The sequence below is a fragment of the Xenopus laevis genome, chromosome 5L (assembly GCF_017654675.1).
Source record: "Xenopus laevis strain J_2021 chromosome 5L, Xenopus_laevis_v10.1, whole genome shotgun sequence".
Taxonomy (NCBI): Eukaryota; Metazoa; Chordata; class Amphibia; order Anura; family Pipidae; genus Xenopus; species Xenopus laevis.
This window is the reverse complement of record NC_054379.1, coordinates 120,268,101-120,296,061: the sequence shown is the minus strand read 5'-3', so window position 1 is coordinate 120,296,061 and position 27,961 is coordinate 120,268,101. Positions and strand designations below refer to the sequence as shown.

Below are 27,961 nucleotides of genomic sequence, written 5' to 3'. Positions count from 1 at the left end.
TAGGGAATGTGCATTAAAACGAGCACTTCTATTATACTTAAATATACTATTACTTAGCCTTTAGAGTGCTTCCACACCCCCTATTTTGTACATTGTATTGTTGCCGGAAGCTGTGGCTGAGCTTCATGTGGTTTTTAATAGCACCCCGTACCCCCCCTTAAACTAATGGGGCCCTATACTTTTAAAAATGGGCGTTGGTTTGGACAATTCCTCTCCCTTAAAAGCCACATACTGGCGGGGGAGGATAGATCCTTTACACTGAAACCAAGGTTCAACAGACACTGATTACACAGAATGCTACTATGCAGTAAGACTTTTTATACTATGGCCGAAAGGCAAACAAGTTAGGGACCGCCATGTGGGGTTTACCTTGACGTGGTATGGTGGCTTTTCAACTTTATGATCATAACTTTGTAGCTAAAAACCCCTGTTTTGTAAACTTTGAACTTTGAGATAGGGGACTAGGAAATGTGCATTAAAACTAGCACTTCCATTATACTTAAATATACTATAGCACTATAAAGGCTAACCTTTAGAGTGCTTCCACACCCCCTATTTTGTACATTGCTAGGACCCAAATTAACCTAGCAACCATTCATTGATTTGAATAAGAGACTGGAATATGAATAGGAAAGGACCTGAGTAGAAAGATGAGTGCTAAAAAGTATCAAGGACAATAAATTCATAGCCTAACACAGTATTTGTTTTTTAGATTGGGTCCCCCATTTGAAAGCTGGAAAGAGTCAGAAGAAAAAGGCAAATAAAAAAACTATAAAAAATAATCAAGGCCAATTGAAAAATTGCTTAGAACTGGCCATTCTATAACATACCAAAAGTTAACTTAAAGGTGAACCACCTCTTTAAGGCATAGCGTTTTACTTACGGAAAGATCATTATCCCTAAATCCCAAGGTCTGGATAATAGATCCCATTACTTGCATTATCATGATATTTTTCATGAGAGAGCTCTAGCACTTTGCTGCAGGACATATAGATATAGATTATTGTGACAGCTATGGTGTTAAATGGTACTGTAAAATAGAATATATATAGAAGATATATGTAATATCAGAGCATTCTTCATATTATAGAGGAACATTTCTTCAGCTACAAAGTTAAAAAAATATCTATTTTTCTGTACAGATATCAGTGCACTTGGTTTCCTTGCCATACACTTGTTCTATTATTTACAGCGCTGAGTGTCGCAGTGTGTTGCAGGCACGATATAGATCCTAACTGAGAGGTCACACAGTTTGTGCAGCAGTTATTTTTAATTTTTTTTGTTTTAATTCCAGGGAATAGATTAATTTACTCGTGCTTTCTGATACCTTTTCTATAATGAGGGGTTCAGGACGCTATGAGAAGTCACACATGACTATCATAAACTCAGTAATAATCAGGCCCCATGCTCTATTTTGACAAAAAAAAGTTGTATATGAAATCATAAAATACTGTTGATTTCACAGTTTTCTGAGCATTTTAACAGCTTTAGGAAATTCTACAGATTGTAGATTATACTGTATACACACAATGGTACAGGAACCTTTCTGTATTTGATAAGCTCTGTGTGGACAATTCCAGCTCTGTCCATTTCTCCTATTTTTGACTTTCAGTTACATAGTATATAAGTCTTAGTTTGTTAAAAAAAACAACAATGCAATTAAAGAATTGAATTAAAAATGATGCAAGATAATACAAGCATGGGATCTGTTGACACCATAGACCCATATTGTAAGCAATCCAGATAACAGATCATTTACCTGTATGTATTAAAAGGCATAAGCTGATACATACAATTTTTTCCCTTGAAAACATTTCACCATTCATCTGAGTGGCTGAACTTAACTGAATGAACTGAAGGAAGTCACTCGGATAAGTAGTGAAACGTTTTTTAAAAACAAAAAATGTAAGGGCCTTATTTATCAAAGTCCGAATTTATCTGACTTTTTTCATGAAAAAAAGTCTGACCAAATTAGTATCCATGGTTGTACCATAATTTATTATTTTTCGGATCAGGACAAACACAAAAAAAATCAAATTCAATTTTTTCAGGCTAATTCCAGAGTAGACCACAAATAGGATAGAGACCTCTCCCATTGACTTATATACAACCTCGGCAGGTCTGAGGTGCTGGATGTTTGGATTCTGACTTTTTCCATCCTCTGGGTTTAACAAATCTCAAAAAATTCCACTAAAAATTTGGATTTTATAGTTAAAAAAACTTGAATTTTTTTAGTTTTGCCATTCAGACTTTATTAAATAACCCCTTGTATTGCTATGATTGGTAGCTTAACCTACCCCACCCACACCTCACTGTATTAAAACAGGAAATCAATTGTCATGCAACACTTTTTATTACTTACACTTATCAGTGAAAAGAGTTAATATATATACAGGGTTAATGAATTAATACGTTACCTAGATATTATATCATCACTCCAACCGGGGGACGCGGCATTTTTGGAGGCAGCAAACCATAACAACATCACACAGCTCGTCAGCAGTGGCAAAGTCCCTAGCTATTATGGGAAAATCTCAAGCCTTATACCTCATTCGTGGGGTTGATCCCGCAAGGCAATTACTGATTGGGCCTGATGTTGCACAACAACATTAGGCGATTCTGACTTTTAATAACCTACAGGAACTATTGAATTTGGCAGCAAATATCAGTCTCATGACTATGATTCACGCTTGCAACAACATGTTTATATGAATTGTTCTTTTGACTTTTAGTAACCTACAGGAGCCTTAATCATTATCTCTATTGCCTATGCTTCATTATATTGACCCCAGTCCTTTCTATTCTGGCTAATCAATTAGTCAGTCATAGACACACACATCACATTTGTATCACACCCCTAAATGTCCAGTTGCGTTTGACTTAATTCTACTAGATACTTATGGTGGTATAACATAATATATATATATAGTGAATGTATATTATATTTTGTTTTATTATATTAAAGAAACAACTTCCTGGGATTAACCTTGTTTTATGCGGTATAGGGTTGAGGTTTGCGCGGTCACTCAAATCTGTATGATAAAAGCTGCACTGCTGGTTTTTGTGGATCCACCTGTCCACTGTGTTCAAATATAAGTTTTTTAAAAGGTAGAGTGCGCTATCGATAGCGCACTCTACCTTTTAAAAAACTTAACCTTGTTTTATGCCATGTTACAAAAATATTAGATGTTTTTTTAATTGTGTTTCATAATGCATATGGGCCATGTCACACTAGGGTGAAAGGGAGCAGATTGGACTAGTGGGACATAGCCCCGTGTGTGTTTTAAAATTTAACTGGGCTCTGTCAGTCATTGCATCTTTATGTACTTTGTTTTGTACTACTCCAGTATTCTCTTTATTTATCTGCAACCCTTTTTAATCTCTATGCTATCATACACTGAGCTTTACTAGGCCTGTTTAGGAAAAGGAACCTGCAAGATATTGCAGATTTAAGATAGATGATAGAATATTCTAATCTATAGGCTATATTGTGTGTGGCATTTTGACAGCTGAGGTGCTTCTGGAGAAAACCACAGCAGGCTATATGCTATTGTTGGTCTGTCATTGAAATGCATGGGAAAAGCTTTGCCTATGGCAGATGCTTGTAGAGATAAGCAGATAACATACAGTATGTGAGCACTAGCATTGACATTCCTGAGCGGTGCATGCCTTTTAATAAGTTCGATTGGTGGAAATTTTCCCACAGTTTAATGAAAAGTAGTGACAGGTAGGAAAGGGTACTTTGAACAAAAAAAGGCCCATTTTAAATTCTACAGACAACTGCCCCGGATATAAGAGTAAAAGGGTCTCAAAACAAAAATACATTTTGATCCAATGTAACAGTGCAGTCTGTAACATTTGTAAAAACATTTAAGAAGTCTCAAACCTGGTAGTTAACTGACTGCAAGCTACAGCCCTTTAGTTATCAGGTATCTGAACGGCTCATTGATCTGTCCATCACTAGTCTAGAAGCCTGGTTTGTATGGTATAAATGATTTAATCCGCAATCAAAGTCTTAACTCAGATACAGTATATGCATTTATTTCTGATAAGCTCCTCACACCTCTAGGCTTATTTCATTCATCAAACTCTTTTCACTTGAATGACCCAAAGCAAAATCTATAGAAAAGTCTTTACTTAAGACACACAGGCAGATTTGATTTTTTCATGCATGCAGGCGACAGAAGTTCTGAAAAGTATTTTAGTTTTTCATATGAATTTTTTTTATATATCCTTTGTATGGCAATTTGTATTTTGACTTTAAGTTACCATTGCTTATGATGTCAAGTTGTTTGACAGGTAGTGGCAGATTTATAAAGAAATCTTTTTTCTTTTTTTTTTTAAATATTTTTTTTCCATATAAGGTGTGCACGTTTATACACTGGGGTAAAATAAATGAAGTATTAACAAAGCTCTTACCTATGCTATAACATTGGATACAGCATTACAGTTTTGAAAATAATTCAATACATCATTGCTAAATGATAAAAGTCTGTATTTTTTATGTCACAAAGCCTATAAGTAGACAATTATTTTGCCCCACTCTAGACTAGATGTAGCCTGTCTGAGTCAAGGAAACACTATTTAGTTTATAATAAAAAAATCATTTTGACAACTGCATGCTTTATATCAGCACTTGTTTACATACAATATGCAGGGGAACAAGTAGCTTTTGCATAGAATTCAAGAATTTTTTTTAGCTGAGCGAAAATGGTTTGCTTAAAATGCGGTGCAATTTGTATGTATTAAAAACGTTGAGAATTGTTTAATGCAATATCAGTCATTTATTCTTTAACTCTGTGCGTGATCTGCTCATGGCTAAATCTTATTCATGCAGAGGGAGCATTGACTTGGGCTGTAATAAAATCTGATATGTGACATTGACTGACACGACAATGCTATGGACTGTCAACCTAGAGGTGAACTATTTTATTTGCACTTGTCAGCCACTGAGCTATTAACTAAAACTGCTGTCACAACATATGTAGAAAATTGAAAGCTTTTAGGTTTTTTTTGTTTATTGACTTGAGAAAATGTTGTATCTGCTAGAATTATCTGCAAAATCTCTTTGTATGGGCCAACACATAAATCTAACATCAATAAAAAAAAGCAGTGTTTCAAAACTATGTGTCCCCTCCAGAAACACATGCTATTACTCACTGCAATAAACATTTAAAGCCACCTGATACAGATGTAGCTGCTTGTAATTATCCTTCCTCTAATACAAAATGTGAAAATAAGTGGGAAGTAGGTAGATATGGTCACCTGTGCCTCAAAGCGATGCAAGTTAAGCTGTAAGGAAGAAAAGGATACGGATATATTTAGGCTAGGGTTAGACAATGTTTACCAATGTGGATTCTCCACAGGGGGAGAATCCGCTGCCCTGCTGCTCCGCATACCTTGTGCACTGCAGGTGGATTTCAGTGCAAAACATCACATTTCAGCTCTGAAATCCACCTGCACCTGTGTGGAATCATTGCTTCTGGGTGCAGGCAGAACAGGAGCGTAAGAGCAGCAGATTCAGGCTAAGATCCGTCATCGCCTGGCCCTAGCCTTCAATTTCCTTTTGGTGCCACTAAAATGAATAAAGAAGTCCCTATATATATAAATACTGTATATATATATATATATATACACTGCACATCCTAGGATCCCTACTGCATTCACGTGTGTGTGCAACCAAAGAGGTTTTGCTTAACACTAATCTATTCGTGTAATTGAATCAACCATTACCCATAACCCTAACCATAGACTAAGGAGTAAAATGCATTGGGGGTCATTTTGTATGATATTGTGGAGACAATGCATGAGTTTCAACCAGAACACAATTTGTAAGAGGATTTTAATTAAGCTTTCAAGTGTTGCATTACCATAGCTAGCCATTTCTGAACATCAATGGTAGATTTAGATTTGTTCACAGTTTTGTAAAATAACAAAACAAAAAAACAAATTCAGATTTCCAAAACATAGTACCAAACAAAAAAAAACCCTTAAAGACTCAGATCAAAAAAAATGTAAAAGTTGGTGACTTCATGTAGATGTAGTTGGTGACTTTATGTATATAGTTGTTTTAGCAATTTTCAACAATTTTTCAATTTGAATTTTTAAGATTATGGCAGATTTCCACAGAGTAGGTTTTAGGGCAGAAAAGTAACACAGTTACATAGTTATATAGTTAAATTGGGTTTAAAAAAGACAAAGTCCATCAAATTCAACCCCTCCAAATGAAAACCCAGCATCCATACACACACCCCTCCCTACTTTCACATAAATTATATATACCCATACCTACATCAGCCATCACAACATCACCCGGCAGTGCATTCCACAACCTCACTGTCCTGACTGTGAAGAACCCCCTACGTTGCTTCAAATGAAAGTTCTTTTCTTCTAGTCTGAAGTCTTGGCCTCTGGTACGGTGAACCACTTTATGGGTAAAAAGGTCCCCTGCTATTTGTCTATAATGTCCTCTAATGTACTTGTAAAGTGTAATCATGTCCCTTCACAAGCGCCTTTTTTCCAGAGAAAACAACCCCAACCTTGACAGTCTACCCTCATAATTTAAGTCTTCCATCCCTCTAACCAGTTTAGTTGCACTTAGTCTCTGCACTCTCTCCAGCTCATTTATATCCATCTTAAGGACTGGAGTCCAAAACTGCACTGCATTTTTGGACTCCAGTATTAAAGAAAAATGGCTTTTATTCCAGCAGGCAGCAAACAGGTTAAAAAACTATTTTAACAACAAAAATAGCTTTCAGTAGCAATAACAGCTCACCAAAACCACAATGGCACCAATTTAACAGAACTCTGCACAGGTGAACGTGTGTACGTATACATAGACTTCAATACATCAAGTTGTCTGACGCCTTTCTGCATCTCTCTCAATCAGATATCCTGAGAAACTGTTCAGCCTGAGTATTAAAGGGGTGGTTCACATAAGAGTTAACCCTTTAAGTGCCAGCAGAATTTCACATTTTGGTTACGCGAAATGCCAGCCGTTTTTGAAACATTTTGTGCTCTCTCACTTTAGGGGCATTTTCTGAGGGGAAACCTATAGTTTACCTAGGAAAACTATACATTGTTTTTTTCGGTAGAAACTGAGCTTTCTAAATCTGCCTGAGTTTTCATGTATTTCCACCTGTGCAAAAAAATTTATAGTGCTAAATACCAAAAAAAATGAAAAATTACCATTTTTCATCGTATATCAATTTATACCAGAAAAATATTTCATTTTAGGGATGAAAATCCAACTGATTTGGAAAGACTAATGTCTCTCGAACGTGCCAATACCAGATATGTATAGTTTTAGGGAGATATAGGATTTCTGTACAGCAAAAACTCCCGGCAGTATATTACCGAATTTTGAAAGCACTAAGGCAGAAAACGGCATGCTTTAGATTCCAAGGCAAAAAATCCTGAAACCGTAGGTTTACCCCAGAAAACCATACATTTTTGAAAAGTACACATTCTGCCGATTACAAAATGGGTAACTATGTCTCTCTACTCCCAACTACCAAACATAAAAGCTTGTCTGAAAATAGCGGTTTTTCCAAAAAAAATTCAAAATTCTGAAAAATCATTTCAAAGGTTTTATTTTGCTGCTCCGCATATCCCAAACTATATTAGGTACCAAGAAAAAGCACCTGAAATATGATTGCCAGGGGTCCACTGAACAGTTTGATACCCATTATGCATAGGTTTACCAAAGTATCTGGCATTTAGAGACACCAATATGAAGTTAGCACATCCAAATTGATCAGGACTTTACTTCAGCTACTGAGAAATCAACACATTGACTGCATTTTTTGTGGGGTAAAAACACAGAAATATATGTTTACCCCCCAAACCCATATATTTTTGGAAAGTACACATTCTACTGAATCTAAAATGGGTACCCATGCCTTTCTGCTCCAAACTACTGAGTCGCAAGGCTTTCCCAAAATTGTCGGTTTTAGTGAAATATCTGAAAATTGCCTCAAACCTTCAACTTCCCAGCACCATATCGCCCATGTATCATTACGTACTAAGAAAAAGCACCCTAAATATGATTGCCAGGGTTCCTCTGAACATTTTGGTGGTCATTGTTCATAGGTTTACCAAAGTATCTGGCATTTAGAGGCCTCAAAATGAAGTTAGCGCATACAAATAGTCCTGTGGGTAACTTCATCTAATGAAAAATCAACACATTGACTGCATTTTTGTGGGGTAAAAACACAGAAATATATGTTTACCCCCCAAACCCATATATTTTTGGAAAGTACACATTCTACTGAATCTAAAATTGGTACCCATGCCTTTCTGCTCCAAACTACTGAGTCGCAAGGCTTTCCCAAAGTTGTCGGTTTTGGTGAAATATCTGAAAATTGCCTCAAACCTTCAACTTCCCAGCACCATATCGCCCATGTATCGTTACGCACCAAGAAAAAGCACCCTAAATATGATTGCCAGGGTTCCTCCAAACAATTTGGTGGCCATTGTTCATAGGTTTACCAAAGTATCTGGCATTTAGAGGCCTCAAAATGAAGTTAGCGCATACAAATAGTCCTGTGGGTAACTTCATCTAATGAAAAATCAACACATTGACTGCATTTTTGTGGGGTAAAAACACAGAAATATATGTTTACCCCCCAAACCCATATATTTTTGGAAAGTACACATTCTACTGAATCTAAAATTGGTACCCATGCCTTTCTGCTCCAAACTACTGAGTCGCAAGGCTTTCCCAAAATTGTCGGTTTTGGTGAAATATCTGAAAATTGCCTCAAACCTTCAACTTCCCAGCACCATATCGCCCATGTATCGTTACGCACCAAGAAAAAGCACCCTAAATATGATTGCCAGGGTTCCTCCAAACAATTTGGTGGCCATTGTTCATAAGTTTACCAAAGTATCTGGCATTTAGAGGCCCCAAAATGAAGTTAGCACATACAAACAGTCCCGTGGGTAACTTCAGCTAATGAAAAATCAACACATTGACTGCATTTTTGTGGGGTAAAAACACAGAAATATATGTTTACCCCCCAAACCCATATATTTTTGGAAAGTACACATTCTACTGAATCTAAAATTGGTACCCATGCCTTTCTGCTCCAAACTACTGAGTCGCAAGGCTTTCCCAAAATTGTCGGTTTTGGTGAAATATCTGAAAATTGCCTCAAACCTTCAACTTCCCAGCACCATATCGCCCATGTATCGTTACGCACCAAGAAAAAGCACCCTAAATATGATTGCCAGGGTTCCTCCAAACAATTTGGTGGCCATTGTTCATAAGTTTACCAAAGTATCTGGCATTTAGAGGCCCCAAAATGAAGTTAGCACATACAAACAGTCCCGTGGGTAACTTCAGCTAATGAAAAATCAACACATTGACTGCATTTTTGTGGGGTAAAAACACAGAAATATATGTTTACCCCCCAAAACCCATATATTTTTGGAAAGTACACATTCTACAGAATCTAAAATGGGTACCCATGCCTTTCTGCTCCAAACTACTGAGTCGCAAGGCTTTGCCACAATTGTCGGTTTTGGTGAAATATCTGAAAATTGCCTCAAAGCTTCAACTTCTCAGCACCATATCACCCATGTATCGTTATGCACCAAGAACAAGCACCCTAAATATGATTGCCAGGGTTCCTCCGAACAGTTTGGTGGCCATTGTTCATAGGTTTACCAAAGTATCTGGCATTTAGAGGCCCCAAAATGAAGTTAGTGCATACAAATAGTCCTGTGGGTAACTTCAGCTAATGAAAGATCAACACATTGACTGCATTTTTGTGGGGTAAAAACACAGAAATATATGTTTACCCCCCAAACCCATACATTTTTGGAAAGTACACATTCTACAGAATCTAAAATGGGTACCCATGCCTTATTTCTCCAAATTACTGAGTCGCCAGGCTTTCCCAAAGTTGTCGGTTTTGGTGAAATATCTGAAAATTGCCTCAAAGCTTCAACTTCCCAGTACCATATCACCCATGTGTCATTACGTACTAAGAAAAAGCACCCTAAATATGATTGCCAGGGTTCCTCTGAACATTTTGGTGGCCATTGTTCATAAGTTTACCAAAGTATCTGGCATTTAGAGGCCCCAAAATGAAGTTAGCGCATACAAACAGTCCCGTGGGTAACTTCAGCTAATGAAAATCAACACATTGACTGCATTTTTGTGGGGTAAAAACACAGAAATATATGTTTACCCCCCAAACCCATATATTTTTGGAAAGTACACATTCTACAGAATCTAAAATGAGTACCCATGCCTTTCTGCTCCAAACTACTGAGTCGCAAGGCTTTCCCACAATTGTCGGTTTTGGTGAAATATCTGAAAATTGCCTCAAAGCTTCAACTTCTCAGCACCATATCACCCATGTATCGTTATGCACCAAGAAAAAGCACCCTAAATATGATTGCCAGGGTTCCTCCGAACAGTTTGGTGGCCATTGTTCATAGGTTTACCAAAGTATCTGGCATTTAGAGGCCCCAAAATGAAGTTAGCGCATACAAATAGTCCTGTGGGTAACTTCAGCTAATGAAAGATCAACACATTGACTGCATTTTTGTGGGGTAAAAACACAGAAATATATGTTTACCCCCCAAACCCATACATTTTTGGAAAGTACACATTCTACAGAATCTAAAATGGGTACCCATGCCTTATTGCTCCAAACTACTGAGTCGCCAGGCTTTCCCAAAGTTGTCGGTTTTGGTGAAATATCTGAAAATTGCCTCAAAGTTTCAACTTCCCAGCACCATATCACCCATGTGTCATTACGTACTAAGAAAAAGCACCCTAAATATGATTGCCAGGGTTCCTCTGAACATTTTGGTGGCCATTGTTCATAAGTTTACCAAAGTATCTGGCATTTAGAGGCCCCAAAATGAAGTTAGCACATACAAATTCTGCTGTGGGTAACTTCAGCTAATGAAAAATCAACACATTGACTGCATTTTTGCGGGGTAAAAACACAGAAATATATGTTTACCCCCAAACCCATATATTTTTGGAAAGTACACATTCTACGGAATCTAAAATGGGTACCCATGCCTTTCTGCTCCAAACTACTGAGTCGCAAGGCTTTGCCAAATTTGGCGGTTTTGGTGAAATATCTGGAAATTGCCTCAAAGCTTCAACTTTCCAGCATCGTATTGTCCATGTATCATTACCAGCATAAAGCATCCTAAATATAAACATAGGGTCTACTAAACAGTTTGATGCCCAATATGCATAGATATACCAAACTATGTGGCGCACAGAGACCCCCAAATGACAGTATGTATAGACATTTTCACGGCTGACGCGCTGGCTGCTGCAATATAACCACTCGGTGTGTGTATTATGCGACATTAGACCACCTAACAGTACAGAGACCCCAGAAAACCATATATTTTCAGAAAGTACACATTCTGACGAATCCAATATGGGTAAATAAGTGTTTCTACTGCAAACTGCCAAACTGCAAAGCAATGCTGAACATAACTGTTTTTATCAAATTTCTGAAAATTGTCACAAAGCTTGAATTTTACCCCATTATATGCCCCACATTTCGTAACTTATCAGCATAAAACATCCTAAATATGAACGCCAGGGGTCTACTAAACACTTTGATGCCCAATATGCATAGATATACCAAACTATGTGGCACACAGAGACCCCCAAATGACAATAGTGTATATACATTTTCACGGTTGACGTGCACTGGCTGCTGCAATATGAGCACCTGGTGTGTGTAATATGCGACATTAGACCCCCCTAACAGTACAGAGACCCCAGAAAACCATATATTTTCAGAAAGTACACATTCTGACAAATCCAATATGGGTAAATATGTGTTCCTACTGCAAACTGCCAAACTGCAAAGCAATGCTGAACGTAACGGTTTTTATCAAATTTCTGAAAATCGTCACAAAGCTTGAATTTTACCCCATTATATGCCCCACATTTCGTAACTTATCAGCATAAAAAATCCTAAATATGAACGCCAGGGGTCTACTGAATACTTTGATGCCCAGTATGCATAGATATACCAAACTATGTGGCGCACAGAGACCCCCAAATGACAATAGTGTATATACATTTTCACGGCTGACGCACTGGCAGCTGCAATATAAGCACCTGGTGTGTGTATTATGCAACATTAGACCCCCCTAACAGTACAGAGACCCCAGAAAACCATATATTTTCAGAAAGTACACATTCTGACGAATCCAATATGGGTAAATAAGTGTTTCTACTGCAAACTGCCAAACTGCAAAGCAATGCTGAACATAACGGTTTTTATAAAATTTCTGAAAATTGTCAGAAAGCTTGAATTTTACCCCATTATATGCCACACATTTCGTAACGTATCAGCATAAAACATCCTAAATATGAACGCCAGGGGTCTACTGAACACTTTGATGCCCAATATGCATAGATATACTAAACTATGTGGCGCACAGAGACCCCCAAATGACAATAGTGTATATACATTTTCACGGCTGACGCGCTGGCTGCTGCAATATGAGCACCTGGTGTGTGTATTATGCGACATTAGACCCCCCTAAAAGTACAGAGACCCCAGAAAGCCATATATTTTCAGAAAGTACACATTCTGACGAATCCAATATGGGTAAATAAGTGTTTCTACTGCAAACTGCCAGACTGCAAATCAATGCTGAACATAACGGTTTTTATCAAATTTCTGAAAATCGTCACAAAGCTTGAATTTTACCCCATTATATGCCCCACATTTCGTAACTTATCAGCATAAAACATCCTAAATATGAACGCCAGGGGTCTACTAAACACTTTGATGCCCAATATGCATAGATATACCAAACTATGTGGCGCACAGAGACCCCCAAATGACAATAGTGTATATACATTTTCACGGTTGACGCGCGCTGGCTGCTGCAATATGAGCACCTGGTGTGTGTAATATGCGACATTAGACCCCCCTAACAGTACAGAGACCCCAGAAAACCATATATTTTCAGAAAGTACACATTCTGACAAATCCAATATGGGTAAATATGTGTTCCTACTGCAAACTGCCAAACTGCAAAGCAATGCTGAACGTAACGGTTTTTATCAAATTTCTGAAAATCGTCACAAAGCTTGAATTTTACCCCATTATATGCCCCACATTTCGTAACTTATCAGCATAAAAAATCCTAAATATGAACGCCAGGGGTCTACTGAACACTTTGATGCCCAGTATGCATAGATATACCAAACTATGTGGCGCACAGAGACCCCCAAATGACAATAGTGTATATACATTTTCACGGCTGACGCACTGGCAGCTGCAATATAAGCACCTGGTGTGTGTATTATGCAACATTAGACCCCCCTAACAGTACAGAGACCCCAGAAAACCATATATTTTCAGAAAGTACACATTCTGACGAATCCAATATGGGTAAATAAGTGTTTCTACTGCAAACTGCCAAACTGCAAAGCAATGCTGAACATAACGGTTTTTATAAAATTTCTGAAAATTGTCAGAAAGCTTGAATTTTACCCCATTATATGCCACACATTTCGTAACGTATCAGCATAAAACATCCTAAATATGAACGCCAGGGGTCTACTGAACACTTTGATGCCCAATATGCATAGATATACTAAACTATGTGGCGCACAGAGACCCCCAAATGACAATAGTGTATATACATTTTCACGGCTGACGCGCTGGCTGCTGCAATATGAGCACCTGGTGTGTGTATTATGCGACATTAGACCCCCTAAAAGTACAGAGACCCCAGAAAACCATATATTTTCAGAAAGTACACATTCTGACGAATCCAATATGGGTAAATAAGTGTTTCTACTGCAAACTGCCAGACTGCAAATCAATGCTGAACATAACGGTTTTTATCAAATTTCTGAAAATCGTCACAAAGCTTGAATTTTACCCCATTATATGCCCCACATTTCGTAACTTATCAGCATAAAACATCCTAAATATGAACGCATGGGGTCTACTGAACACTTTGATGCCCAATATGCATAGATATACCAAACTATGTGGCGCACAGAGACCCCCAAATGACAATAGTGTATATACATTTTCACGGCTGACGCGCTGGCTGCTGCAATATAAGCACCTGGTGTGTGTATTATGCGACATTAGACCCCCTAACAGTACAGAGACCCCAGAAAACCATATATTTTCAGAAAGTACACATTCTGACGAATCCAATATGGGTAAATATGTGTTTCTACTGCAAACTGCCAAACTGCAAAGCAATGCTGAACATAACGGTTTTTATAAAATTTTTGAAAATCGTCAGAAAGATTGAATTTTACCCCATTATATGCCCCACATTTCGTAACGTTTCAGCATAAAACATCCTAAATATGAACGCATTGGGTCTACTGAACACTTTGATGCCCAATATGCATAGATATACCAAACTATGCCGTGCACAGAGACCACCAAATGACAATAGTGTATATACATTTTCACGGCTGATGCGCTGGCTGCTGCAATATAAGCACCTGGTGTGTGTAATATGCGACATTAGACCACCTAACAGTACAGAGACCCCAGAAAACCATATATTTTCAGAAAGTACACATTCTGACGAATCCAATATGGGTAAATAAGTGTTTCTACTGCAAACTGCCAAACTGCAAAGCAATGCTGAACATAACGGTTTTTATCAAATTTCTGAAAATTGTCAGAAAGATTGAATTTTACCCCATTATATGCCCCACATTTCGTAACGTATCAGCATAAAACATCCTAAATATGAACGCCAGGGGTCTACTGAACACTTTGATGCTCAATATGCATAGATATACCAAACTATGTGGCGCACAGAGACCCCCAAATGACAATAGTGTATATACATTTTCACAGCTGACGCGCTGGCTGCTGCAATATAAGCACCTGGTGTGTGTATTATGCGACATTAGACCCCCCTAACAGTACAGAGACCCCAGAAAACCATATATTTTCAGAAAGTACACATTCTGACGAATCCAATATGGGTAAATAAGTGTTTCTACTGCAAACTGCCAAACTGCAAAGCAATGCTGAACATAACGGTTTTTATCAAATTTCTGAAAATTGTCAGAAAGCTTGAATTTTACCCCATTATATGCCCCACATTTCGTAACGTATCAGCATAAAACATCCTAAATATGACCGCCAGAGGTCTACTGAACACTTTGATGCCCAATATGCATAGATATACCAAACTATGTGGCGCACAGAGACCCCCAAATGGATATATAGTAGATAAAATTTACAAGGCAAAACAAAATAAGGCAGTAAAGGGTGAAATGCAAAAAAATCCAATAAAACCACAAAAATCAATGTTTTTTTTCCAGACCAGTGTTATCGGCCGTCAGAATCACAGTTTGAATATTTTAGATGGGCCAAACAGGTTATACGGCTAGAAAAAAGTGAACACAATATATGCAGAGCTGAAAATGCAATAAAATGGCTAAAAATTCAATAAAATGGCTAAAAATGCACCAAAATACCCAAAATTGCAATATAATCACCGAAATAACATACAAAAGGTATTGCACAGTACGGTTAGCGAATACGCTATGCGTAATGGCAATAAAACATTTTTTTCAGCCAAAAAAAGAAACGATGCGATAAGAAAAAAAAAAAAAGCCACAATGCCATGTATGTGCGTGTGAGTGTGTACAAATGGTAAATTACATGTTATGTGCGTGTGTGTGCGTGTGCACGTGTGTGTAAGTGCAGTGAGTGTAAGTGACCCCCCCAATCCCCAAAAATGTATGTGTAAGTGTGTGTAAGTGTGAATCTAAGTGTGTATTACTGTAATAAGTGTGTGTTGGTGTGTTTGTGTGTGTAATTGTTGCACTAACCTGAAAAAATCGCTGAAGACTGTTGCAGGCGATCAGGAAGAGCCCCTGGAAGACATCTGCCTCGTGGTTCCTGTCTGTGTGCTGTGGGGGCGGAGATCGTCGATCCGGTGTAGGCTGCAGCAGCAGGACACGTAAGTAACACGTGCCTGCTGCTGTTTTTGGGCCCCTGGGCGATCGCGCCCCAGGGGCCACTCGATCCCCTGCTCTGCTCGTTGCCTAGGGGCAGGGGATCGAGCAGGAACGGAGCGAGCGGCTCTAACAGCCGCTCCTCCGCTCGAGAACCAGGAAATGCTGCAGAACGTAGAATCTACGTTCTGTGGCATTTCAAGTACCTTTGACACAGAACGTAGATTCTACGATCTGTGGCATTTAAAAGGTTAACTAATATTATGATGTAGAGTGTGATATTCTGAGACAATTTGCAATTGGCTTTCATTTTTTATTATTTAGGTTTTTTTGAGTTCTTTAGCTTTTTATTTAACAGTTCTGCAGACTACTATGTAAGCAATCTGGATGTTAGGGTCCAAATTACCCCTAGCAATGATGCACTGATCAGAAGAAGATACTGGAATATGACTAGGAGAGGCCTGAATACAAAGATGAATAATAAAAAGTAGTACTGACAATACATGTGTAGCTTTACAGAGCTTTTATTTATAGATGCAATCAGTGACCTCCATTTGATAGCTGGAAAGATTTACTTAAGGTGGCCATACACGGGCCGATAAAAGCTGCCGACAGACCAAGTCGGCAGCTTATTGGCCCGTGTATGGGGGCCCCCGACGGGCTTCCTCGATCGAGATCTGGCCGAAAGTCGGCCAGATCTCGATCGGATGGGGTTAAAAATCCCGTTGGATCGCGCCCGCATCTGTTCGTTGATGCGGTCCCGCGATCCAACCGCCCGTTTGCGAACGTGAAGGATCCGATCGTTGGGCCCTAGGGCCCACGATCGGATCAGCCCGATATTGCCCACCTCAAGGTGGGCATATCGGAGGGAGATCCGCTCGTTTGGCGACATCGCCAAACGAGCGGATCTATCCGTGTATGGCCACCTTTAGAATCGGTCATTGTATAACATATACAACATCCTAAATGTTAACTGAAAGGTGAACCACCCCTTTAAGGACTACTGATTAGCCACCTGACCCAGCTAGTCAGCCTGTTGCACCTCACTCTGCTACAGAGATTCATTTGAAATTCGTTGAAAATGAAGGATAGAATTAGATTTTCCTAGGTTTTTTTTGATCAAGTTGTGAATTTGGGGCGTTTTGCTTTTCCGAAAAATGTTTGAATTTCCAGCAAAATTCGTGAAACTGCGAAAAATTCACGAAATGGCGCCGGCATCTCGTTTTTGACACCGGCGTCAATTTTTTTTTGATGACAGCGAATTTTCGCGGTGGTTTCGCAAATTTATTCACCAGCGGCGAATTGTGGGAATTCGCCGCAAATTCGTGCATCACTATTAAAGAACCAAGAAGGTAAAAAAACATAAGCACAAAATTACATGTACAGTATACTTATTTCACAAGCATCACTATTGTAGTCATCGACAATGCATTAAATAATATTTCAGGTCCTCCTGCTTACCAGCAGGTCAGTGTCCATCAGCAGCCGTTCTCACATGCTCTTCTGCCTCAGTTTATAATCCATAATAATAAAAAAAGTGTCCCTATGCTATTGAATTATTTAGGCTCTAAAAAAGTTTTGCTCTTGCATAATCAGGCATTTTCCACATATCTTTTTTCTTCCCAACGAACAAATCGCCACTCACAGCTGACATTGTTTGACACATCACACATGAAAATTAATGAAGTTTAAAGTTAATCCTATAATTGAACAAAACCTCTTTATTTTCTATTATTGCCCTTTTGCACTGAATTATTTACTGACAGCAAGTAGACATTTTATTCCAGTTTCTTAAGGATAAAGAAAACAGTAGTTCTTTATTTCTAATATTTTGGTCCCTAAATAATGGGCCTTTGACAAATCAAGTCCAATCACTTGACAAGGTCACAGTTAAGGGACCACAATATTTAGTGTAAATAAAAATGTTGAATGCTTAAGCTAAAGTTCCTTTTTATTATACTGTATAAAACAACAGCAGAAAAACAGTGTAAATGACTACATGTTACATGACTGGTGAAGGTGTGTGTTTTATGTGTCCTGATCCGGATTTGATGCAGTTATGTTACACCACATCTTACATAATACATTCGTGGGAGAAAGTATATGTGGCAAGTCACAGTGGGGGAAAAAAGCTGTATGTTTTACAGGTATAGGATCCTTTATTCGGAAACCCGTTATCCAGAAAGCTCCAAATTACAGAATGTTCCTAGAATCAATTTTAATCAAATAATTAAAATTTAAAAATGATTTCCTTTTTCTCTGTAATAAAACAGTAGCTTGTACTTGATCCCGACTAAGATATAATGAATCCTTGGGGTTTGATTTAACGTAGTTGTGTATTCTGCTCATCTTGTGACATTTTGTTATGCAAATGAAACCTGAAAACAATGATCTTTGTATTTTCCTGTTGTGCGCATTATTTCTAGCTAACATTTTTTTCTACAGAATCAAAAAAAAACTTGTTTTTTTTTTTCAGGAAGAGTAGAAAAATCCAGAGAGTAATTAAATACGGTGTTATTTACTGTGATCCTGGGTGCAAGTGCTAGGGCACTAAATGCTGTAAAAGTGCACCTTTCTGCCTCCCACCACTCATGAAGCAGTGTTGCCTTGCCAAAAATAGGCAAAGTGATTTATTGCTGAGGTACATGCAGGAGACTTGTGTCAATCCAGAAAAGGGGAGGGCAGGGTGCAAGTGTGCAAAAAACACTGAGGTTAGCCCCCATTTTTTTGTACTTTGCACCCTGTCCTGCACTTGATAAATTACCCTTATGCTGTATTAACAGTGTCACACAAAGAACATGCTGTCAGAACAAGCTGGACCTGGACGCTTGTCTCTTTTATCAATTTTAATAATGACACACTAGATACATAGATCGGTAACGGTTGTTAACAACCTTCACTTACATACAGATGTACAATCATAGACCATATTTATTTGACTATAAACGTACCTGATTCAATGTGTCTTATGAAAAACAGGAAAGGGCGATTGGCCACAAATCTGTGATTGGACATACTCATTGCAGAAACTTGCATTCCTGTAAAACATGTTTAATTACATCTAATTTTCTGCTTGTGGTTTTGCTTTATAATTTTTTTTTCATAAAACCATTCCTAACCAAGACATGATAATAATAGTAATGGGCGAATCTGACCCGTTTGTCTTCCTCAAAATTCAAAAAATGTCCCTTGAACCATTTGAAGATGTTAATAGCCTTCACAATGTTTGCGTTTTTTTGGTGGGTTTCGCTGGAAAACATGATTAATTTTAGCGATTCGTTTTTTTTCTCACAGAAAACTCGATCAATTCACTGATTCAGGTTTTTTCCATTCAAGTTTTTTCTTAAATCTTAAACAGTTGATTTAATTTGAGGTATAAAAACCTCACAAAGCTCTAAAATTCAACCTTTGATAAATAACCCCATGAATGTTGAAAATTCACCTTTCTAATCTTGCCAGGTTCTATTTTCTGAAATTTTTTTGGGAAAAAAATTGAAAAATTCTATATTTTCTCAAATGATGGAACAAACCTGGATTTTGAATTTTAATATATATTAAATAAATAAAAATAAATTTCTCTTTGTAGCCCAACAGTGGTTCAAACATCCCAATGATTCTTAACAGGTTAAAAAAATATTGTCACTGGCTTACGTTCTAGTATTATCTAGGAGAGCAGTTTTACTTCTTTAAGGGATACTGTCATGGGAAAAAACATTTTTTTCAAAATGAATCGGTTAATAGTGCTGCTCCAGCAGAATTTTGTGCTGAAATCCATTTCTCAAAAGAGCAAACAGATTCATTTATATGCAATTTTGAAATCTGACATGGGGCTAGACATATTGTCAATTTCCCAGCTGCCCCAAGTCATGTGACTTGTGCTCTGGTAAACTTCAATCACTCTTTACTGCTGTACTGCAAGTTGGAGTGATATCACCCCCTCCCTTTTCCCCCCCAGCAGCCAAACAAAAGAACAATGGGAAGGTAACCAGATAACAGCTCCCTAACACAAGATAACAGCTGCCTGGTAGATCTAAGAACAGCACTCAATAGTAAAAACCCATGTCCCACTGAGACACATTCAGTTAAATTGAGAAGGAAAAACAGCAGCCTGCCAGAAAGCATTTCTCTCCTAAAGTGCAGGCACAAGTCACATGAACAGGGGCAGCTGGGAAATTGACAAAATGTCTAGCCCCATGTCAGATTTCAAAATTGAATTTAAAAAAATCTGTTTGCTCTTTGAAGTGAAGAATTCTGCTGGAGTAGCACTATTAACTGATGCGTTTTTGAAAAAAACATGTTTTCCGATGACAGGATCCCTTTAGGTCAGTTTCGTTGGGTTAATTCTATTATCACAATGTACCGTTGCATAAATAACAATTCTATGAATCATTCTTTCACCTGTTGCGGCTGCTGCTTCACTTCCTTCTTCATTTATTTCAACGAAAACTTTCTGAAACACCTTGGAAATGTATAGATTAGGTGAATCTAAAGATAAATGTCACAAGCATTAATGAAAATCAAATCTCCCAGAATGTGCTCTTTTTCATCTCTTTGTATTTCTTTAATAAAGTACTGTAGTTGTATGCATATTACGGCATGTAATGTATTATATCCTGTACTGAGGTTGAAAAAAAAGACTTTAATCTTTGGAGTTATTCAGCATAAATGAGTTTTGCATGAGAAATACAGTACTGTCTGTGATATTTCAGTCCTGGAATTTTGACATTAACATGGGAACTAAAGATTAGCAAATTAAAAACGATATCCCAATTTATATTGTAAGACTGCCAAAGGTCACAGGGCACTTATATATGTATCATGAAGCGCACAGCAGCTGTACAACCAGGGCATTTGAAAGGCAGAGCAAACCATTTCTGAAGACAGCAAATTATGAATACATCATTTGCCAACACAGATGCTAATGTGAATCTCTGAAACACAGATTTTATAGCACTTTGCTCTTGCTTCCTAAATGAGACCTAATGTTTTCTCAGTATTATCATTGTTGGACAAACAGCAACTTCTGGCACTCATTCAGTTATGCACATAATATGGATTATGTAGGCAGAGTGTCTGGATCAGCTGGGATTCAAACTCTGGGGTGTGTGTTCCTGGGACTGTGCACTTTCCAGTTGAGCCACTGGAGGCTCTCATGGCTGCTCCTGACCAGTCCTCCTACGTATGTATTAATTATCTTTTCTGTCTGCTCCCTTGTCTCCGTCCACCTCATTAGTTCCTGATTCGTCCTGTAATCAGGACCCTTCATAAACCTGTCCCTGACCATTGCTCTTTGCTTGGTCATTTTGATTCTTAGCCCTGATCTTGCCATTCTGATTCCTGTTCTTGGATTCCTGGATTCCTGGATTCCTGTTCCTGGATTCCTGCTCCTGAGACCCTCTCTTGTTCCTTGATTCTCAGCCTTGTTACTGTGCTCCTGTCCTCTCCTAGGTTTTCTTATTGGATTTCCCAGTTGTGACTCTGGCCTGTTCTTGGACACCGTTTGCCTGTGCCGGACCCAATCTTTGGCCTGATCACTGGACTCATTTTATGCCTGCCAATTCCTTCTGTCACTGGCTAGTATATTTCTTTATATTTCCATCGAGCACCTGTTTTGTTACTTTGTGTCATTAAATCCTGTATTACTTCACCATGACTCTAAAGCCCCCATACACGAGCCGATAAAAGCTGCGGACAGACCGAGTCGGCAGCTTATTGGCCTGTGTGTGGTGCCATCCGATGGGCTACCCTGATCAATATTTGACCGAAAGTTCGCCAAATCTCGGTTGGGCAGGTTAAAAAATCCAGTCGGATCGCAGCCACATCTCTGAGGTCTCACGATCCGACCGCCTGTATCGGATCCATTACGATCCCACTTCAATGTGGGCATATCGGGGAGAGACCCTCTCGTTTCGTGACATCGGCAAGTGAACGGTAGGGATGTCGCGGACTGTTCGCCCGCGAACTAATTCGCGCGAACATCGACCGTTCGCGTCCGCCGAATGTTCGCGAACGTTGCGCAACGTTCGCCAATTTGGGTTCGCCTTAGCTGGCGCTTATTTTTGCCCTCTCACCCCAGAGCAGCAGATACATGGCAGCCAATCAGGAAGCTCTCCCTCCTGGACCACCCCCACACCCCCTGGACCACTCCCCTTCCATATATAAACTGAAGCCCTGCAGCGTTTTTTCATTCTGCCTGTGTGTGCTTGGAAGAGCTAGTGTAGGGAGAGAGCTGTTTAGTGATTTGAGGGACAGTTGATAGTAACTTTGCTGGCTAGTAATCTACTTGATACTGCTCTGTATTGTAGGGACAGAACTCTGCAGGGATTTCAGGAACAGTGAGTTTAGGTTAGTTAGCTTTGCTGACTAGTAATCTACCTTCTACTGCAGTGCTCTGTATGTAGCTGCTGTGGGCACTGCTTCTGATCTCATCTGCTGACTGCTGTAATAACCCAATAGTCCTTGTAAGGACTGCTTTTATTTTCTTTTTTGTTTTTTTACTTTGCTACTATAAGAGCCCAGTGCTATTAGTCTAGCTGTGTTGGGGAGTGGGACTGGTGTGCTGCTCCTCCTAGTAGTTCACCACTACCAGCACCAACCAGAGTCAAAATTGTTACAAAGTATCTTATTTGCACCTGTTAGCTGTTCTGAGCTCTCTGCCAAAAGCTAATTAAGTTAGAAACTGTTTTTTTTCTGGCTGTTCAGTTCAGAGAAAAGAGGGACTTTCCAGTACAAAAGAGGGACAGGGGGTTGAGTGGTCAAAAGAGGGACAGTTGGGAGGTATGCAAGTGCCACCTAGCTGTGTGAGCTTTTTCACATTCTGTCTAAATAGCAATAATAATTCCATGTCCATAAACATCCGTGATGTTTTTACAGCAGCAATAATATATTCCGTACCCACTACTGTATACGTTGCCCTTGCAGGCATTGTTTGCCCAGTCTTTAACCAAGTACCACCTAGCTGTGTGAGCTTTTTCACATTCCGTGTCCAGAAACATCACCTGAGTGACGTAGTGTGATTTCTGCCCTTTACAGCACAAAACGCAGCACTGTGTCAACAATGTATTTTTCAGATACATTTTTGCCCTTGATCCCCCTCTGGCATGCCACTGTCCAGGTCGTTGCACCCTTTAAACAACTTTAAAATCATTTTTCTGGCCAGAAATGTCTTTTCTAGCTTTTAAAATTCGCCTTCCCATTGAAGTCTATGGGCTTCGCGACGTTCGCGAACCGTTCGCATTTTTGACGCAAGTTCGCGAATATGTTCGCGAACATTTTTTCCGCTGTTCGCTACATCCCTAGTGAACGGATCTCTACGTCTATGGCCACCTTAAGACTTGGTTCCCCTATTTACAGTTATACCCTGGGCTCCCCACCATACAGGCTCCCGTCCCATCTGATTGCTTCAATACACAGAGCTCTAGGCCTCAATGCAACAGGAACTCTGGTTAAAAAAAACAGGCTTGTTATCTGCTGCAGGATGTGAGAAAGCTAGTCTAGGAACAGCTGAGATGGCAGACGATATCCATTATAAATATAGGCATATGCTACCGCTGTGTCTTATTTGTTTAGGCATATATTAATGGTTATTGTCAGGCATGGGAACATTAACAGCAGTAGATATTTTGTTCATTGAAGGTCACAGTGCTGATTAGTACATGTTATGTGCAATACCTGTTATTCCAGAGAGATCACAGCCCTCGTTAAAAATGTCAGTTATGTTCAGGTTAACAAAAGATTTCTTTAAGTCAATTTTCTGTTCAACTTTAAACCTTCCAAAGAAATCAAAATAAAAAACTGTTAGAACACAAAGTACATTTTAGAAGCCATTTAAACTGAGTACTGTGACAGAATTCATTGTTTGAAATAACATGCCAGTTATTTCTGTCCTATAAATGTAAAATGTTTTAATTTAATAAAAGTTCCAGTTTTATAGCAGTATTTGCAATAAACGCCCAAGTACACAGATGTCTTCTATCTATATTGACCAACAATGTCTATTATATTTATTAGAACTTGAGATAATTCATACAGTATTCATGTCTTGGGTCAAATCTTAAAAAAAAAGATTGAAGGGTATTTTTAAGGAAAGCAAATCATGCTGTAAAAGATGAGCAAATGTAAATGTGCATAAATGTAGTCTGCTTAAAAACTCAGCAGCAGGGGGTTTTGGAGTAAGAGAATCTAAGTAGTTTGTATGTATTTTATGACTTTCTTTAATATGAAATTATTTATGTCAGGTACATTCAAAACATAGCATTTATACAGTATGTGTAAACTGTAGCATTCCAGTCACTTTTGAAGTGCAAACTTTACAGTAAGGGGGGGGGGGGAGAATTGGAAAGTATACTTGTTTCGAGAACAAAATATTCTGCTGATCCATTATAGAGTTAATTTGGACAATGGGCCATCAAGTTGAACCCTTCAGTGTATTTTCCAACATCACTGACTCACAGTGATACTCCCCCTGAAAAAGCACCATTCAACTCTACAACTAGGTATATGATTCATAATTATGGGCATTATGCATATTTCAAGAATATGTTTTGCACTTTGCACCTCTCCTCTAGACAAGCCAGAATATCTTTCCTTGATACCTTATGAACAGTTACATATAAAGTATTTGGTGTCTTAAAGGAGATAGAAAGGTTAAAATGAAGTAAGCTTTATCAGAAAGCTCTATATAAATACACCAGTAAGCCCTCAAAGTAATGCTGCTTTGAGTCCTCTGTCAAAAGAAACATCACATTTCTTTCCTTCTATTGTGTAAACATGGGCTTCTGTATCAGACTTCCTGTTTTCATCTTAAACCTCCAGGACACAGTTTTGAGCATGCTCAGTTTGCTCCCCTCACCCCCTCCCTTACTCCCCTCCTCTCATCCATGCTGTAATCTGAGCCCAGAGCTATGAGTGAGCAGGGAGAGACTCAGGCAGGAAGTGATGTCACACCAAGCTAATATGGCAGCTGCTATCCTAAACAGAGAGAGTTTCTAAAGCTGTTTACTCGGGTATGGTAAAGCCTGCCTTGGTAGCTTTCCTTCTCCTTTAAAATGCTAAAGGCTCATGAAGTGTATTTTATTAGAGACTTTGGAGGTACAGTTTTTGAACTTCTTTCAAATATTCGGCACACCAATTTTTTTTTACTCCAATGCATTACAGTATGTATTTGTAAAATGTTCAGCAACTTTGTTTTACTAGTTATGAGATAACAGCCTATAAACATAGGAACAAACAAAGAAATATGGAATTGGAAGGAAGCCCACCGTGGTAAACTGATTTCGACAACTTCCTCCTTCATGTTAGCAAACCATGTTTTTATTACAGGAGCCGTCACTATTTTTCCCAGGTCTCCTATCTCCACATCTTCTGCAGGGAGTGTTAAAAGTAAACTGAATACATCACCTTTATAGGGCAGCTCCAGCACTTTGTAACTTATGTTCTTAACTGAGAAATAACCTAAGTGAAAGACAGAGAGAGACCAGTGAAATTCATGGATGAAATCGTTTGGGCAGCCCTTGACATTATAATATTTTCATTTAATTTTATGAGTAAAAAGAAGTAAACAACTGCTACAGGAGTTAAAAAAACAACATATTTGCAAACCTTAATTTATGGTTGTATTTTATTTTACCTAGGAACATAGAATATAGTGGAATGTTGACAAATTTGGACACCCTTCCACCTGTTTAGTGATAAACACCATTTTTGCATGGTCGAGATCTCATTAGGTCTTAATTGCAATTAGCCACTAGGCAATGCTATAAAAACCTTATATAATGATTCCAAGCTCTCAGTTTTCATGGTCCCTAATGGAATCAATAAATGGCATTGAAAGGGAACTGGGGATGTCAAGGCAAGGCTTGAAAGAAAAAGTAAACTTTCAGAGAGTATTGCTTGAATGCTGGCCAGAAAGGCAAACCTTCATATGACTGCAAAGGACCTGCATGGCAGAGTTATCAGGAGGAACCTGCATCCTCATCACAAACTTCACGTCTGAGATATGCTAAACAGTATCTTGACAAGCCAGAGGCCTTTTGGAAAGAAGTGCAGTTGGACTGTGGAAGTCATTACCAAAGGGCTGTTTAAATAAAAAAGGGATTGTTAAAAAAAATGATTGAGTGGGGTTGTGTGGCAGCCAGTGGCACAGGAAACATTGCACATGTAGAGGGAAAAATGGATTCCACTTAATATGAGCAAATTCTGGATTCCAATGTGAAACAATCAGACAAGAAGCTGAATGTAACGATCTCATTATCATGAACCTTGTTCAGCGATAGTACCTTAGGACGCACAGGTGGACCCTGTGGGTTCCGGTGTTTACCTTTTGGGGCCCCGGGCTTTCTGCTGCGGAAGCCAACAAGGAGGAAGTAGGAATAAACAACAAGTTCATAAACGAGGTACCGACAAGGATTTAGAAAAGAAGAGGTCAAAGTTTCAGGCAAAGGGTTCAAGGCTGGCGGCAGGAATCGTAGTCGAGGGACAGGCAGGAGTCAAAAATCAGGTTATCAATCACAAAATACGCTTGAGCAGGAACACTAAACTGAAGCCTAACTTGGGCATTCTCAAAATGGTGGACTGGCCTTTTAAGGAAGGTTTGGCGACAAGAATTCAAATCCGGTGCCCCCTGGTGACGTCATGACGCTCACCGTCAAGACGCTCGGCGTCAAACTGTAGCATCACCTAGCCCTTAACCCCGAAGTGGGCATCAGAGCACCCGCCGATGAAGAGAGATGCACCGGGAGGTAAAGGACAGAGCAGATCTCCCGGCACGTCTTACACTGAAGCTGGCTCCGTATATATAAAAAAATGGTCAGGCAGTAAGGTCTTAATATGCCGGAGTGCCAACCAACTCTGGACATGTATGGCCAGCTTTACCCTTGCTTTTAACAGAAAAAATTGTCACCTAATATTTTTTGCCAGAAACACAGTGGAATATTTCCACTGTGGATATCATACGTAGGGATCTGCTTACTAAGTGGCAGTATATTTGGGTTAATCCACAGTAACTTAAGGGCTGCTTTGTTTCTCACATCTTTAGTATTCTGCTGAACTTTTGGAGGACACTTCCCAATGTTCTTGATGTTATGGAGCAAAAAATCTACAACTTAAAGGGGTGGTTCACCTTTAAAGTAACTTTTATTATGTTATAGAAAAGCCCAATTTTATGCAACTTTTCATTTGGTTTTTACTATTTATTTTTTATAGTTTTGTAGTTGTCTTTTTCTTCTGATTCTTTGCGGCTTTCAAATGGACGTCGCTGTCCCCTTCTTAAAAAAACAAATGCTCTGTAAGGCTACACATGTATTGTTACTGTTACTTTTTAGTACTGATCCTTCTTTTCAGACCCTCTCCTACTCATATTCCAATCTCTTATTCAAATCAATGCATGGTTTCTAGGGTAATTTGGAACCTGGTTACCAGATTGCTTACAATGCAAATTGAAGAGCTGCTGAATAAAAAGCTAAATAACGCAAAAACCTTCAATAATAAAAAATGAAAACAAATTGCAAATTATCTCAGAATATTGCTCTCTACATCATATTAAAAGTTATCTCAAAGGTGAACAACCCCTTTAAATAAAATTGTGTACATTCTCTGTAGCTTTGCAGATCAATCCATAGTTAAAAGGCTCCATAAGTCACTTGATAGTTAGACATTTAACAAAAGGGACATTAAAGTGGTTGTTTACCTTTAAATTAACTTTTAGTATGATGTAGAGACGGAGCAAGGTGAGGGCGGGCCCTGGTGCGGCCTCTGGCCCAATTGCACCCCCTGCTCCCCCGGTAGTTACGCCACTGGTATGATGTAGAGAGTGATAGTCTGAGACAATTTATGATTGGTTTTCATTTTTTAGTTATTTGCGTTAGGTATGAGTTATTTTGCTTTTTATTCAGCGTCTCTCCAGTTTGCAATTTCAGCAATCTGGTTGCTAGGGTCCAAATTACCCTAGCAACCATGCAACCATTTGAATAAAAGACTAGAACATGAATAAGTGGGGGCTGAATA

The 27,961-nt window shown here is 38.8% G+C and overlaps 1 protein-coding gene across 2 annotated transcripts in view; it reads right to left on the bottom strand.

Moving 5' to 3' along the window:
* Positions 1–27,961, bottom strand: part of serpini2.L (serpin peptidase inhibitor, clade I (pancpin), member 2 L homeolog) — a 43,264-nt gene that overhangs the window by 1,777 nt on the left and 13,526 nt on the right. The window contains exons 5-8 of one of the 2 annotated variants that reach the window (XM_018263737.2): positions 25,219–25,411; positions 23,630–23,727; positions 20,357–20,443; positions 18,910–18,996 (exon numbers count right to left, since the gene is read on the bottom strand). In XM_018263737.2, the coding sequence (XP_018119226.1) occupies positions 18,910–18,996; positions 20,357–20,443; positions 23,630–23,727; positions 25,219–25,411 (465 nt within the window). Of the gene's footprint in view, positions 1–2,417; positions 2,555–18,909; positions 18,997–20,356; positions 20,444–23,629; positions 23,728–25,218; positions 25,412–27,961 lie in introns of those variants that run through there. The other variant, XR_005961376.1, reaches the window with a different exon arrangement.